At 44.2% G+C, this 16711-nt stretch overlaps 1 protein-coding gene across 8 annotated transcripts in view; it reads left to right on the top strand.

Moving 5' to 3' along the window:
• The window catches only part of C10H16orf71 (chromosome 10 C16orf71 homolog), a 154071-nt gene that overhangs the window by 100518 nt on the left and 36842 nt on the right, over positions 1–16711 (top strand). For 7 of the 8 annotated variants that reach the window (XM_030578609.1, XM_030578613.1, XM_030578606.1 and 4 more), the window contains 6 exons: positions 4301–4432; positions 5822–6016; positions 7731–8057; positions 9898–9960; positions 12896–12949; positions 15253–15422. In XM_030578609.1, coding sequence (XP_030434469.1) covers positions 4301–4432; positions 5822–6016; positions 7731–8057; positions 9898–9960; positions 12896–12949; positions 15253–15422 — 941 coding nt within the window. The remainder of the gene's footprint in view (positions 1–4300; positions 4433–5821; positions 6017–7730; positions 8058–9897; positions 9961–12895; positions 12950–15252; positions 15423–16711) is intronic. The other variant, XM_030578607.1, reaches the window with a different exon arrangement.

Here is a 16711-nt window from a genome sequence, read left to right as displayed (position 1 = left end):
TGGCATTTTCTTCCTTTGAAGGTACTGATACAACGTAACCAAGTCACCTCTCAGTTTTCTTTCTGATAAGCTAAACAGATTGAGCTTCTTAAGTCCTTCACTGCAAGGTTTCTTTTGCAACCCTTGACTCAGTTCTGTGGCTCTTCTCTGCACCCACCCCAATTTTCCAACATCCTTTCTAAAATACTGCATGCAGTATTCCTCTGTTGGCCTCACCAATGCCACATACAGAGGAAAAATAACTTCTGTACTCCTACTCAACTGTCTATATGTCCAAGGATGACATTAGCCATTTTTGCCGCTGTGTTGCACTGCAAGCTCATGTTCAGCTGCCTGTCCACTTTGCCCCCTAAATCCATCTGAGTCATTGCTTTTATGCTTGGTACTCTAGGTTCTCTGTCTTCGTATGAAGCAGCTGTGAATACATGAAGCCAAATGCCCTAAAAAGCTCCAACTGCTGCATATGCAAGAGCCCTTCTGTTTAGCAGCACAGCTTGAGCACAGGTGAACGTACAGCTCTGGCTCTCTCTGCAGTGGCACACAGAGTCCAGTTCATAGTCTCTATAATGATATTTAAAGGCCTCCAAGGGATTGGCCTTAGCTCCATGAGAGACCCCTCCTCCTGTGACCGGGTTCTTCCACATCTATCTACCTATGGAACAATTAAACTTTTGACAAATTAGGAGAATAGGAGCTAGAACTTGCACTCGATCTAGGCCTGGACAACAGCTCTTGTTTCTGCAAGGGATGAGGCTGAGGAACTAAATGGAAAACTTGTCTCTTTGACTTGGCTTTCCTTCAGCAAGGTCTTCGCACAGGTGCGTGTCCCCACTCATCACACACATGGTCACCTGCAAAAATCAATGCCGGTGCTCCTTCTATAGGCTGAGAAGAAAGAGGGAGATTGTTATTGGCTTTTCTAGTTTTAAATTCTTGGGAAGGGATCAGTTACTCTGCTGACAGAGCATTCTCGGGGGCCAGTCCCAGACTGTGGAATGAACTCCCCCCCCAGAACTAAGGACCATCACCAGACCTTCTGCTCCAAGTGCATTTCTTTGACTTTGCCTTCTCCAATATAACCACAGAGCAACATCTGCTGTTTTAAAAAAAAAAATCCAAACCCAGTGCTCCTGCCTCAGCCAAGGCTTCTTCCCCTGGGGAGAGGCTGAGGGGACATGATAGAGGTTAGTCATGTTGCTTAATGCATGGCTGAAGGTGCTCAGGTAGTATGGTGATGAGCGTGGTATAAGAATTTACATAGAATAGAATAGTGATGGGGCCATATAAGTAGCTAGAAAGACAGAAGGGATATATGCCCCATGACCAAAGAGCAGGAGAAAATCCTTGGCCAAATTCTTCTAGCTACTGCCTGTCGGGGAAAACTGACTACAGAGAACCCCTCCCGTCTCTGTAGTGAGTGTGTCTACACTGAAGCATACAGCAGTGCAGCAGTGCCACTATGGTGGTTTAAGTGCAGACATAGCCTAACTCTAGGCACCTATTTTAAAAAAATCATGTCTCTTGGCACATAGGCATTTCTTTGTGTACATATGCAGTGGTAGGCATATGCTTTGGGCCAGATCCTCAGCTGATGTCAATCAGTATAGCTCCATTGCCTTCATTGCGGCTATGCTAATTTATACTAGCTGAGGAGCTGGCACTTTGTTTTTGAGTGGCCAGGCTATCAAGACTGACTCTTTGTCTAGTGCACAGCAAGTTCTTTACTTATCTCTATCCTTATTAGCTTTTCAATTTCTTTTCAGACAGGGACCCTGGAAGCCAGTTAATTGAGCTTCCATGTGGCAAATAATAACTTCTCTCTGAGCTCTTCTCCAGCATTATCCACTCAAGGATCTCAAAGTATTTTACAACCACAAATTAAACCTCAGGGTAAGCATTACTATCCCTATTTAACAAATGGCAAAACTGAGGCAGAGAGCAGCTAACTGTCTTGGGCACAATCATACAATAAATCTGGTAATAAAACCCAGTTCTCCAGACTCAGTCCTGTTTTTCAATCCCATCATCCACTCTTCACTGCTTCTTTAGTCCACTATAGTGATCCTCTAATCATCCAGCCCACACTTGGGCAGAACTCCCTTTTAGCTGCAGGATTGGACCCTGTACGTATATTCTTTGGAGTTTAGGTGCTTTACAGTGTCCTCTCACTAACTATCCCAGTTTGAGAATTATTCTTCTTTCTATCATTAGTGCCTTGCTTTTCTATAGTGCACAGTAAAATGCTTGAAAATGGAAAATCATAAATCACAAATGTTACAATGGGAAAGACATGTAGAGGTTCAGAATGATTTGATAGTGCAGAAGGTTCTTTCCCTTTTCTCCAGTGAGTATCACACATACTCCCTGAAAACATGCCTAGGCATGACTGATTAATCATGGCAGACTAATTTACAGCATTGAATTGTTTTCTGTCTAAATTCCTTAGAAAAGTTACTCATTGAAGAAATGGGGTTCCTGGTCTTCCTAAGGGAATTTGAGCAAATAGTTCTCTTTGAGAAGGTCACAGAATATGTACAGTGTTTACAGTGCTTTAATATATCAAAGCAGAAACTGGCAAAAGGAAAACTTTGGAAAGGTAAAAGATTGCCACTCAAAAATTCATAGATTCTAAGTTCAGAAGGGACCATTTTGATCATAGAATCATAGAAGATTAGGGTTGGAAGAGACCTCAGAAGGTCATCTAGTCCAACCCTCTGCTCAAAGTAGGACCAACCCCAACTAAATCATCCTGCCAGGGTTTTGTCAAGCTGGGCCTTAAAAACCTCTAAGGATGGAGATTCCACCACCACCTTAGGTAACCCATTCCAATGCTTCACCACCCTTCTAGTGAAATAGTTTTTCCTAATATCCAACCTAGACCTCCCCCACTGCAACTTGAGACCATTGCTCCTTGTTCTGTCATCTGCCACCACTGAGAACAGCTGAGCTCCATCCTCTTTGGAATCCTCCTTCAGGTAGTTGAATGCTGCTATCAAGGCTGATTTTCTCGTCTGACCTCCTGTATAACCCAGGCCAGAGAACTTCTCTGAAACAATTCCTGTTTGAACTAGAGCAGATCCTTTAGAAAAACATCCAGACTTGATCACAATGGATCCTTTTCATCCTTAGACCAACTTTGCAAACATCTCTTCCCTGCTGTCACAACTGAGGCTTGGAGGATCAGGCCTATGGCAGGGCTGGTGTCTGACTCCGAGAGCCTGGGTTGAGGGTCAGATGCTAAAGCCAGGGGTCAAAAACCCATTTCAGAGTCTAAATACCAAATCCAGGGGTCCAAGTGGGAGGCAGAGTTCAAGTACCAAAGCCAGGGGGTGGGATTGGACTTGGTGTTCAAGGGCAGAAGCCCGGGATCCGAGTCAGGGTCAGAGTCTGGGAGTAAGACAAGAGGTGGGTCCAAAACTACAGCTGGCTGCGGAGTCCATCTAGTTGTACGTTACTTCCTGGAACTTCTCTTTGACTTAAATAGGGTGCCTGGACCAATCAGGAGCCATGAGGGAAACTGTCAGTCTGGCCTTCAGAGGTGGTGCTTCCTGTGGTGTTTGTCTCCATAGGGTCTATCACAGCTGCCAGGTAGCTGTGTAGAGGTGTCAACCTCCTCGTGGACCTACCTTCCATCTTCCGCAGAACCTAACGGACTGGTGGCTTATTGCTGAGCCACCTGTGGAAAAGCTGACAGTTTTATCAAATAAGCTTTCATTTGGCCACCAGGAAATGCCAAGCTGGCTACAAGGACCCCACGAAGAAGTCCAGTGTTGCTAAGGACTAATCATTTCCTTCTCCAATACTATTCCCCTTTCCAAGGCATGCCAACTAGGGTCCTACTCCTAGAACCCATCCATGCCTGATGATATATCCTAGTTAGTTTAAGACAGCAAATGACAGTCAGGGCTGAAACAGGACGAGTCTCTGGGTTCTTTCTCTTTGGATTGGTTTCTTTTCATAATGTGGGGTTGGTGACAATTGAAAATGCTAGGATGTTGGCCACAATGCTAAGAGTCTTTCTAAGAAAAGTAATTGCCAAGCCAGCCTTTTCCAGCAGCTACTTAATCCTGCTGTAAATGAATGTGCCTTACCATGCTGGCAAGGCTGCAAGACTGTGTTTTATATTCCTTGGGTGAACTTGCCATGACCCATATTAATATCTCCATAATAGGAGTTTGGACATACGACCCAAGGGTAGATGGCAGGATGGCGCGCATTCCCACTGAGTCTTGCTCTGACAGAATGCACAGTAAATAGCTGTGCACAATGTTTTGTATACGATCTATTGTTCTCTTCCTAGGGCTGATGAATGAACTGGCAGAACGAGGCCTCCTTGGGGAGGTACGAAGCAACTTGCCTCCCAGTGCTGAACTGGAACCTGCATTGTGTATTCACGTGGCTCCCTATACTGACAGCTTGTTGCAGACACTGGGTATGTCAGAGTGATGGAAAATCTAAGATTCTGCTGATTACAGAGCAAGATCCTGAGGTCTGCCTATTATAGGGCCATACCCCAGGATTTGCTTATTATAGGGCCAGATTCTGGAGTCTTTACAGAACAAGAACCTCAAGATTTTGTTTATTGTCAGTAATAACATATTTGGCACTGTACTCTGAGACCTTTTCCTAATGCTGATTAGTGACTCCAATGGGACAACTAGTGGAGTAAAGTGTTACCCAGTACAAGTAAGGGTATCAGAAATTAGGCCATATACATTGGTTTTAGGGAGCCAAAAAGCTCTCCTAGTAAAAAATAGGTGTGTGTTATCAATCAGAATTTATGCTGTAAAATCTTAATAAGTAGCATAAAGGAGAGAAAGAAATGGACATTTTTCCTGGGGATTCCATTTCTAAACAGCATTAGACTAGTGAGGATAATAGATTTTGGTATGAAAGTGAAGGGTATGATGATCAAAATCAAATCTTAAGCCACATCCTGGAATCTTTGCTTGTTCCTTCCAGTTGAACTCAGTAAGTGTTTTGCCAGAGTACAAGGGCTTCAGGACTGACCCATTGTGCACTCAGGAGAATTCTGAAGGGGGATTCTGAGTCCAATTTGCAGACATGAAGGGCCAGATCCTCAAAGGTAGTTAGTCCCCTGTCTCCCATTGAACTCAAAGGCTTTGAGATCTGGGCTGAAATCCCTAATTGCTGCAATTGGCCTCTTGGTGTCAGCAGGATCTGATAAACCAACACTGGTCCTGATTGTTTAACAATTGGGTTTAAGAACTGAATAGTGGTAGGAGTGGAATGCGGCAAAGTTCCTTTCAAGGGATTTCCAACTGTCATCCACGTCCTGGTCATGCCTAGCTGAAGCATGGGAAACGTGTTCCGTGCTGCAGAGCTACTGAGTAACCAGAAGTCGGTTTACTGCAGCCTGCATCATTGCTCTGAATTGAATTTTGTCTTCCTTGTGATCTGATGAACCAGCGAATTTCTGCTCATAGTTAAAATAAATATATAGACACTGATATTTTTAGAAGAGAAAAGACACTGATCTAACCAAATATAAATATCTAGACATCAGTTAAAAACACAATCCAGACTTTCAAGCTCTGATGATTTTAGGGCTGGAGAATGATTCACTGTTGGAAACAAAACCCACTCATGTTTTGCAGATAAGCCCTCACTTTAGACCAGGCTGAGACTCAGTCACCAGATACTTGTCTACATCTTACTTTTGTATCTGGGAGGAAGCTACTCTTAGAACCCATGCTCTGTTATTCTCTGGAGGATGAGTCAGTTCCTCCACATTAAAAGAAAGGGGAAGTTTGTTACCCTAGATAACTAAGTTTGTTGTTTTGATCTTCTCCCTGAGCAGGAGGCAATCTCAGTGCAGTGCCAGACTCATGTAATGTTCCTCTGGATCTTTTATGCCACCGAACCTACGCCTTGGATCCTGAAATGGAACAAGTTGTCATCCTGACACTGATTGGAAAGGAAGCCATGAAGAGTGCTGGTCATCTTCTTTGCCAAATCCTTCACCCTGGCTTCCAGAAGCAAGCTCAAAACCCAGGTGACTCCTGCTTTGGGGGAAGGTTTGTAGGCCTTGGCCAGCTAAGTTATATCCACCTATTCTTAACTCAGCAGGTTCATTTAGGAAAAGTGGTGAAAGGGGCCCTCTAATGGGGCCCGCTCCTCCCCATCCTTAGATGCCCCAAGGACCTCTCAGAGTCTCTCTGCTGAGTGATTTATTTACATTCCCATCACTGACACTAATACGGCGATATTATATGCAGCACTTCTCTCCCTTTAGCCCTTTCCCAGAGGGCCAGGGAGGAACAGGAGTCTCCCTCCTTGAAAGCTGTGCACACACTGGGCTCAGCTAGCCCTGGTTACTCCCTCTCTCCCCCAGTACATCCTTCCTGTGTCCTCCTTATAGCCTCCACTGCTGCACTAATTAACTCTTCTAGCCTGAGCAGCTAAATTAGCTTACACCTTCCCAGTCAGCCTTTTCCAGGGGAGCTGATTGAGGCATAAGTGATCAGAGTGCTGCCTCACCTGCTAGCTCCTAACGCTCTGTCCCAGGCCTTGTCAGGTAGATAGATGTGTTTATTTATCTCCGTAAAGAGTCTATGAATGTTAGTGAGTGATCTTGCCCCACATGGGCATCATTTGACTGCAGTGGGTTTTGAATCAGTTCAAGGATGTGCTAAAGTTCAGGCTAGCTCATATATGTAATCCGAACCAGTTTGCCCAGCCCTCATATTTAGGAGGCAGGATGGTTCTGTGAATAGGGTATAGAACAAGGGAATTGGGAAATTTGAGTTCTACTCTAGCTCTGCCACTGGCCTCCTATGTGACCATGGGCATATTACTGCACAGCTTCGTGCCTCAGTTTCCCCATTGGTACAATGGAGATAATGACACTGACCTCCTTTGTAAAGTGCTTTCAAATGTATGCCTGAAAAGTGCTATATAACAGCAAAATAGTATGATTATTTTATTGTATTAACTGGCACTAATTGCACCAAAATTGTTATGAAATAGAAAACAGAGTACTCCTTAACATAGTACCACTGAGTCACACCCTGCTCCGAGAATAGACTTGAAACCACGGGAGTACTCGCAGAATATGATACTACTCACTGTATGCAAGGGTTCCTGAATCTAGCCCATAGTAACCTCAGCGACATACAATTATGTATTGAACCTCCAAACATCTTGCTACACCGGAAACAAGCCTAGTTTGCAAACATAACAATGGTTAAGTTATTCTAGTGACAAGTCAATGTTACAATGGGGTTTATTACTATAATTAATATCCCTTAAAATGAAGCATTATCAGAGCGGTTACAGTATCTATAATTATATACTATGCTGTGTCAAAGCACTTAAATATCATTGTATTCCCAACATATCCCTTTCACCTGCTCCACATTAACAGCTTTCTTTAACCAGACTGCGGCACTTGATCTCCATGCGTCTCTTTTGAAGTTGCACAGGGTTCTTTATTTCCTAGGTAGCCCATTCCTGCCTCTAATTGTTAGCTATTTAACTTCTGAGAAGTTGTGTCATTTGAATATACTAAGTTTTAGCCCAGTGTGATTCCAAACCTTGCATTGCACTTGCTGGTGGATGGGAGGGAGAGTGGAGACGAAACAAGTTTGGAAGTTCATGTCTGCTAAGAAGATCATAAGAGCAGTGTGAATGTAAGACACTAGCAGAGAACAGCCTCTAGAAAACACAAGCTACCAATTAGTAATGAACAGCTTTCTCTTTTCCTGCAGAAGGACTTGACCCAGGGTTTGAGCTTCTGAGCCTCAAGTGGTTGCCCCAGCTCACTCGGAGTCAGGCCAAAGAAGTAACCCCTTTCGAGGTGGGAGATACCTCCTGGCAAAGAAGCATCAATATGCTGATGTCCAGCCCAGCTCTCATCTGTGCGCTGCGGAGGGTCAATGCCTTTGGGGTTCTTGCTGAGATGCTGAAGAAGCTGACGCTGCTGGGAGACAAGCCAAGCACTAACACTAGTGACCTTCAGAGAGTGATGGCCTTGACCCCAGAGATGGCCTTCAGGCAGGCAGTCCTCTTCTTCACCGAGAAAGAGTTCATACCTGGTAGGAGTTGTTCTTACTGTGAACAGGCTTTGCAGTTAGGCAGGCCATGGGCAGCTTACTGATCACTGACAAAGGAGCCTTTTTGGTGTGGGTTCCAGTCAAACAGGATAAGAAACACATTAAATGAAATGAATTCACGGTCAAATTCTGCACTTGGGTGCATGTGTGGGGCTCCAGTAAAGTCACTAGGAGCCATATGGGTGAACATGGAAGTAGGTTTTGGCCCTAATAGTGTAACACAACTTTGTACACCCCATTACCCCTTTCATCTGAGGGTCTCAAAGCATTAAATAGTCCTTACAGCACCCCGTGAGCAAGGTAAATAGTATTATAGCCATTTTGCATGTTTATATATGGAGATGCAGAGAGCCTAAATGGCATGCTGAAGGGCTTACAGTAACAAAGCCAGGAATAGAATCTAGGAATCATGACAACCAGTCATTTGTTCTGACCACTCCCACACCCCTTAGACAAGCTTCCACACCCTACAGTTGTAAGGATCCATGTGATCTCATAAAATGTGCATAACTGATCACGTTGAGACACATGATAGAACACGTGGTAGCCATCAATTCCATAACTCCCGCTATAGGGTTTGACAACATGTCAAGTAACAGACATACAGTCCAGTGCCTGGTGTCCCTACACAGACAGACTCCTTAGGGACTAACTCAGTCATGCACTGAATCCTTTGTTTAGGATTTCTTTCTGAAAAGGAAAAGCAGCTAATGGAAAATGAATGGTACTGTTGCCAAAGGCTCCCCAAATATGAATGATACATGCTGGCACTAACACATCTGTGCAGTAAGCCTGCTGGTTTCCTTCCATGGAAAGGAATGTTCAGCCAGACCTGCTTAAGCCAAATCACTCTGCAAACTGTGGTGTTATTCAGATTTGATGCCTTGGAGTAGCAAAACCTGGAGCTCACTCTGTTACCTCTAATATGAAATCTATCGGCACGTCACTTAAGAAATCCTGACTCCCAGCACCAAAGGGTAAATAACCCATAATGCACATATGCTGTAACATCACATCCCACCTTCTGGGTACCCAGAGATGGGCACATGATAACTGTGTGTACTGAATGAGGAGAAGGTGTCAGAGTTCCATAAACTCATTATAAATTCCTTATGAATTATAATAACCCTCTATTTCTTTCTGTTTCTGCACATCTGCGTTGCTGCCAACTCAAGTTTATATGCTCCTGTCAGATGCAGAGTGCTTATGTAGTGCAGAACAATAGTGCACCCTAACAGAATAGCAGACGTGAGCTGTGTTGGTATCAGAAAGTATAGGCACATGCTGCTGTGGTGATCTCCAAATGAACTATTCAGGTGTTCTGTGTTCAGAGTGGAGGAGCATGAAAAGGGGGTCTTCAGGAAAGGAATGGAAGCCAGCATCTCAAAGGTAGATCTCCCCAAAATAGTGTATAAAAGCTGCCGTGAGTTGATGTGGCATTGATCTGCCTTAAAGTCCTGGTGCAAGAAAGGTTCAGGCAGGGCTGTGAGATCAGCTTGCACAGGAAGGTGGTGGTTACAATGCCAGTTTGCCCAGATAGGCCATTGTCAGTGGTAAAAGGCAGCGCACACACTGCTATTAACTATGACTCCAGCAGCCAGCAGGAACTCTTTTACAGGGTCACTCTGAATTCTTTCCTCCTGTTGTTTTCTCCATCGGGGGTCTTTATTCTGAAGAACAATTCTTCCCTTAGGTGGTTTGCAGCTGTTTAAAGCCCACTCCTATTGCCATGGTACTTATAGTTACAATCCTGATCTCAACAAGCAGTCGTGACCGTCACATTAGGATTAGTCATAAAAAGCACATCTCTTTCCCTTTGCAGATTGCAAACGTCGCCCTGCTATGAAGTACCTGCCACCATATGGCAGAAGTTCCAGGGCTGAAGGTAAGACCAGAAACATGGGCTCAGTTTGCTTTCAAATTATTCCCTATTCTTAAAATAAATATGGAAAAAATTATAATTCTGGAGCATTTTGTCATATCCATCACCACTGCATTAATAGAGCCAGGCTGCAGTTTGCAATCCCCTGTGCTTAGGAAGGAGTAGGGACAGGTGGTAGCATCTTAGTCATTCACTGCAAGGTGTTGTACCATGATGGGAGCAGCTTTAATTAACAGGTCAGGGTCCATAGGAGTCCTACTGTGGAGGCAGCCAGGGAGTATGCTGAATCAGTGCCCTGGTGACATCCTCTCCTTGACCATGACCACTTTCCTTCCCCTTTTGTGGGCTACTGGGCTTCAGGCTGCTGGCCCAGAGTGGGTTGTGGCTGATTTGATTACTGCAGCCCCTTCACTGGGTGGTGCCAGCATGAGGGGCCTACGGCTTGGGTCACATTAACTTTCACTGGGGGGCCAGGCAGTGACTTGCATCCTTGCTCTTCATTTCTGTTACAATATCATTTTGATAGACCAGCTTCAGGAGTGGAAATAAGCTGACAGTTCTGCAAATGGAGTAGAACATGGAAGACAACTTGTGCACAAGTTCAGGCTAATCCATGAAATGGTGCTGAAAGTGGCCAGCTTGGGTGATCACAAGGTCCAGACTCTGTCCTTTGCTCACTGACCACAGGGTGGGGACACCTTGCACTCCAGGAGCACCTCCAGCCAGTTCAGAAGGGTCCCTAGCAGTCTCTAGTGGGAGCTCATCCAGCCCTCCTGTCTGTCCAGCTCTGATAATTGTGCGGTCCCCAAGACCATAGTATCTAAGCACCTGACAGTCTTTAATATGTTTATCCTCACATCCCCATCCCCCCACGTGAGGCAGGGCAGTGCTGCTATCCTCATTGCACAGATGGGGAACTAAGTGACTTGCCCAGGGTCACATAGGAAATCTGTGTCAGAGCAGGGATTTAAACCCAGATCTCCCGAGTCCTAGGCTAGTGTCCTAATTGCTGGATAATACTTTCTCTTTACATCCTTCCTCCTGGACAGAGGGACAGTCCCATCGAGGGCTGTCGAGGAATGTAGAGCTTAAAACTCACAGTTCCAAGAAGAACAATCAGGCTCCCTAAATACTCAAGAAGAAAATAGATCCTATGGGGATGTGATCACTAAGGATGTGTCTGCATTGCAGCTAGGAGATGTGATTGTCGGCATGGGTAGAGAGCTTGAGCTAGCACATGAAAAGTAGCAGTGTGGACATTGCAGCATAGCCAGCAGTGTGGGCTAGCCGCCTAGCTCAGACCTAGCTAGAACCGCCCCACACACCCTGATGTCCACACTGTTGTTTATAGCACACTAGCTCGAGCTGAGCTAGTGCCAGACTGTCTGTCCATGCGGGGAATCACAGCTCCCAGCTGCAGTGTAGATATACCCTGAGAGATTACAAGAGAGCTTCAGGGTCAGATCTTCTGCTTAGTCCTGCGTCTTATTCTACCAGAATGAAAAATAGCCATGGAAAGTGATCCAGTGGGTAGGCAGCTCCCGGATAAAGGGCTGTGGGAAATGGAAACCATGCTGTAATTCAAAAGGAGTGTAATGACTTAGTCTGTTGCTAACAAACAGGATTTCCTGATTTTGCTTTTTAAATCAAATGTAATGCTTCTTACAGCAGCCAGATTGAAAGCTCGGGAGACTGAAGGCCTTTATTTATACAAAAGTATAAAGTTATACTTTACTAAACAGGCAGAAGCAGCACAAGCTTCCCCAACAACGTATCCCAACAATGACGATGAGGGATGCTCCATAGGGGCCTGAAGGGAGTTCAGTCTCCTTTGCTCATTATTTCCTAGTTGTTGATGGGGTCATAAACGTCCCAGCGCTTGAACTAAGGCAACTGAAGGCGCAGTGTACATTAGGGGTTGTGAACAATGTAGCTGCTTGTTTCTACATGAGGTTTTCCATGGGCTTCCAACCCTTGGCATTTTTCATTCTGTTACCAGTTGTCAAGCTGCATGGTGACTCAGAGTGCTGGTCTTGTGACTGAATGGTCTGGTTTATACAATTGTCACTAAAGACATGAGCAGGACATCAAAGTAATTCATCTGTCACTTTTCTTCGGGGGCTGGAAAGCAGGGCCCCAGGGAACTACTCGGTTCACATCAGGTGCTTCAGAATGGGGGATGGGAGAGTCAGAGGGCCATGACCTCATCACTTTTTACCGACTGTAAGGGTGAGCCACAGGGTGGAGGGGCAGAGAGGAGCAAACGCGGCAGGGTCTTGGAGGGGGAAGAGGCAGCGCAGGAGCGGGGCCTTGGGAGAAGTGGAAGTGCAAGGGTGGGGGCTTAGGAAGAAGGGACTGCATGGGGGCAAAGCCTCAGGGAAAGGGGTGGGGCTTTGGGGGAATGATCAGTGCAAGGGCAAGGCCTCAGAGGGAAGGAGCTGTGCAGGGAGGTGGGGCCACGCTTTGGGTGCTGATGGCCCCCTACAATTTTAGGGAACTTCCGCTGCTCCTAGTTCACATCTACCTTGAGCTGGTTTTAAGCTTCCCATAGCTGCCCATGTAGGCCATCACAGGTACCCTGTCAAACAGGAAAACCATTTGTACATAAGATCTCATCAAGGGCCTGACTCTCAGTTATACTAAGGCCTTTGACACTGCTCTGGTAGTGTAAAGGGGCCCTAAAGCGGGTTGGAATTGTCCCTGAGAATACTCCCTATTCAATAAGCAGAGTACATGGACTTTAACGGGATTCGTTGGTGTTCAGCACTTCTGAAATCAAACCATGTACGTCCTGATGTGATATTTCAAAACAAAGCATACATCATGAAGAGCCTCTGTGTAACTGCTGTATGTCACAGTACAGCAGAGATGACAATACTCCCACTGCTGTCCCAAAGCAATGCTCACTTATTAAAGTAAATTCTCTGCCTTTCTATAGGGGGAGAGACTCGGAGAGGCCATGCAGAGTCATTGTTCACCTACATGCAAGCAGGTAAGGAGGGTAGGGTTCTCTCTCTCTCTGTCTCACTCTCTTACACATAGCAAATATTCCCGGGGGGAAAGTGGGTTTCACAAAGCCTTTGTGGAGCCAGCTTGGATAGATACCAACAGGGACCAAGAAAAAGGATGACGGTTGGAATTGCATGAGATGTTTCCCTCGGCTTGAACACAGACAGTGACATACACACCCTTGTCTAAACATCCCAGGAACCTGACATTTGCTTCTCTTGAGCCTGTATTGATTTAAAAACATCCACACACCCAAAGGAAAGAAACACACCTCTCCGGTTTCGGAGTGTACATGAAGCCAGTGCAGCAGTTTGGCTTCACCCCCCTTTAAAGCAAGACCAACTTAGACACTTGGCCAAATGGTGGCCACCAGGATGGGAGCTGAGGGTATCACAGAACAGCAGAAAAGGTAACAAAGGCTAGCAAAGCGTTAGCAAAACCTGGGAAGGCCAGAGAACAGTCAGAAGTGATGGGGGAAATCAGCCAGGACCTTTGGGGAGACCAGAGGCCTACAAATTAAGGGCTATAGTAACACATGATCAGTATGGTGAGTTCCCATTGATATGAGGGCAGTTAACTGATTGAATCTGGGACAGTATACGGCTCTTAGGGGAATCTGAAGATGTCAGTTTCTCAGGCTCATCTGACGGTAAGAACATGTGCATACCTTCAGGTGCGGATAATTTATATACATATGTATAAATATGCAGCGCATATAGTTAACCACATACCAGAAAGAATAGGAATATTTGCCCGGAAACACAGCAGATGGCGAGTAAAAAAAATTGTGGACAATGACTACTTATGTAACAATATGTAATTTAGATTGCCATTCTAGACACCAGTAGATGTGGGTAGCAGGGAGGTTTGCCTCTGCATAGCAAGCTGTTGCTATGGCATTTACCTTTCTGTTCAAGGATTTTGTATAGAAAATATGAGATTCTATAATGTAAGAGCTCCCAGAAGAAAATGGGTTAATATTGTCTCACTGAGACATATACAGAATGGAGGACATGTTGTTATTATTTATCTGGCTCCAAATTGCTCTGTGTCATGAATCAATAACATGTCTCTTACCATTTGAAAATAACTCCATGCATCAAATTATATGTAGTATCACTGATGCTTCATTGCATTGACATCTGTATAATCAGTAACATGGTGCATAGAAAACATTAAGTGACATCTGATATATATAAACAGATAATAATGGTAACAGTATTAGCAGCCTGCAATACTTATTATTACATGCTTTATGCTAGCTGACATGGTTAGGCACCAGGAGCTTCTGGGTCCCAGTTCACTGTTTCTGACATTACATTTTTCCAACAAGTCTTAAAAAGATGTTATCAGGATAAAAATCATAATTGTGTTTCTAATAATATGGTGCTTTCAATTACCAAGACTGATAGAATTTTAAATGGCTGTTATTTAATTGTCAACATTTGCGCAGTTTGTTTGCTTTATGCATTTCACCCAGTGAGGACAGTGAAGCTAGCCTGATCAGTTTCACTTTCCATTTCTAGTCAGTTTCATTTTGTGGCTCCCAGGCATATGCACAGTGATGCTGAGCTCAGTTCTCAGCTCTGCAGAGGGAAGTTGGGTCACACACAAAGTGATTTTTGGCTCAGATCCTCAGTGATATTTAGATATCTAACTTCCACCAAAATCAGTGGCAGTTGTGTGCCTAAGTACCCTTAAGAATCTGAGCCTTTAGACCTAAGCTATTTGACAGTGCCCTTCTAAATAACATAGTCCCAGTAGGGAAACAGAAACATATGGGATCTAAATAAAGAATGATAAGGATTGAATGGTTGCCATAAGGATTGCATCATATACCCTGTGGTAACTTAGTTCTGATCTTATATTACATGGAAAAGGGGATTCGATTTATCATGTTTAACATAAGCAAAAACAGCATCCCACATGAAGATCTTATATGAATTGATTCTGGATCTACAAACGTGTGATATAAAATATTTGGAACTGTAGGTAGTGCTCACTGATATTCAGGTGTTGGATAAAATCACCCTTCTGGCCTTGGCTGGTCTGTATATATTTTAAAACTAAAATATTAAACCAAACCCACATCCTTATTCTGTACTTGTTTGGCTCTGTCAGTAGAGTTCTGTGGACTATATGCCAGCTGCTGTTAAAAGTCCTTGTTCTTTAGATGCCTGTCCGAGCTGACAAACGGTTACATTGTTTGCCTTTAAAATTACTGAGAGTACCAATGCTCAGTGCTTTAAACATGTTTGGTTTCACTGTAATGCTTTTTTGTTACAGGAGCCCAGCTTCTATGTACTGTCTTGCTGATCAAACCTGGTGTCTGGGCTCGTAGCCTTGCTAGAATTCTCCGAAAACTAGACCTAGAAAAATTCAACCTTGTTGGGATGAAACACATAAGCCTGAAACCAGACATTGTCTTAGGATTCCTCTCATCTGAAGCTAAACAGGTTTGTTAAAAAACAGACAGATCTACCACTGCACTAGCACTTAAAACGGTCCAGCTGTAGGCTGTGCTGATAGAATCCATTCCTGCTAAAGCAAAAACTCTCATCCAGGATTACTTTGCAGTTGTCACAGGTGGACTCCACAAAATAATTAAATCTGCACTGGATGTCAGTCAGATAGAAAGAGAGCTATATCACGTGGCACAAAGAAACAGAGCAGGTTTCTCTGAAAGAAAAATTCTGAGCATTTGGGCGACATGCATATGCCATTTAGGAGGAAACCTCCCGTGAACTGAATCAGTTATTAAGTAAACTTCCTAATTCATAATGAGTCCTATTACATTTTCAATCAAAGCTCAACTGCTGAGGTTCTAGAGTCTTTAAAAATGACCTGCAAGTAAAACAAAATTGGACTTGTCCTTTTTTGCTTGATAAAGAGGCCTGAACTGTTTTTTCAGTTGAGAGAATTTATTTTTTTGCCTTTTTTTTTTTTTTTTTAACATTAGAATTTCAGATTCTCTCTAGCCTGGAAGACTCTGTGCTGACTGGAGAGCTAGTGAAATGATGACATGACAAGAGCCAAGAGAGTAAAAGTTGAGCAACTGAGACCTTTAGGGATTTTTATTTTAAAAATATTTGAATTTTATTGGTTTCATTAACAGCTATTTAACATCACCGTCTAATAACATTTTGGATAGATGAAGTCTTTCTTAAAGATCCAACACCTTTGCCCCTTCCATTAAGGTGAGAGAGCTCACAGTACTTGTCCTCTGAGACTTCCAAGAGAGACTTCCTCCAAAAAAACCAGAAAAATGTGGAAGTGAGATTTGTTACTGTTCAGGGCAACTGCACCTGTATTTCCCCTCTGTGGTCCACCCAGGACACCCACATTCATGCTTCCAGCTCCTCAGCTGACCCTTCTCTTGGATGGAGACATGTGTCTCACTCCCTCCTGATTGGGGTGTTTCCATGCTGCACAGTTCCCTGCCTACCCTGTGAATTCCCCAGCATGTCAGACTGCCTAAGCTGGCCTGCTTTGCTTTCCCCTCGGAGGCTATAAACAATGTACTTGGCCACAGTTATAAGGTACCACACAGCTCTTTCTAAGCAAGCACATTTAGTCTCAAGGTGAAAGCATTATAGAGAAAACATATTAAAAACCATAGAACGACCTCCACGCATGCTAATAAGCTTACCAGAGATCACTTCAACTCCAACAGCTCTGGCAGGATTCAGTCCTTCAAACCCCACCATAGATTTTTCTGTGGCTATGTGTTCATAACTACCATGGC

This window comes from Gopherus evgoodei, chromosome 10 (assembly GCF_007399415.2).
Source record: "Gopherus evgoodei ecotype Sinaloan lineage chromosome 10, rGopEvg1_v1.p, whole genome shotgun sequence".
NCBI classification, from domain to species: domain Eukaryota; kingdom Metazoa; phylum Chordata; order Testudines; family Testudinidae; genus Gopherus; species Gopherus evgoodei.
The sequence above is the reverse complement of the archived record's forward strand: the minus strand, read 5'-3'. Positions and strand labels throughout refer to the sequence as shown.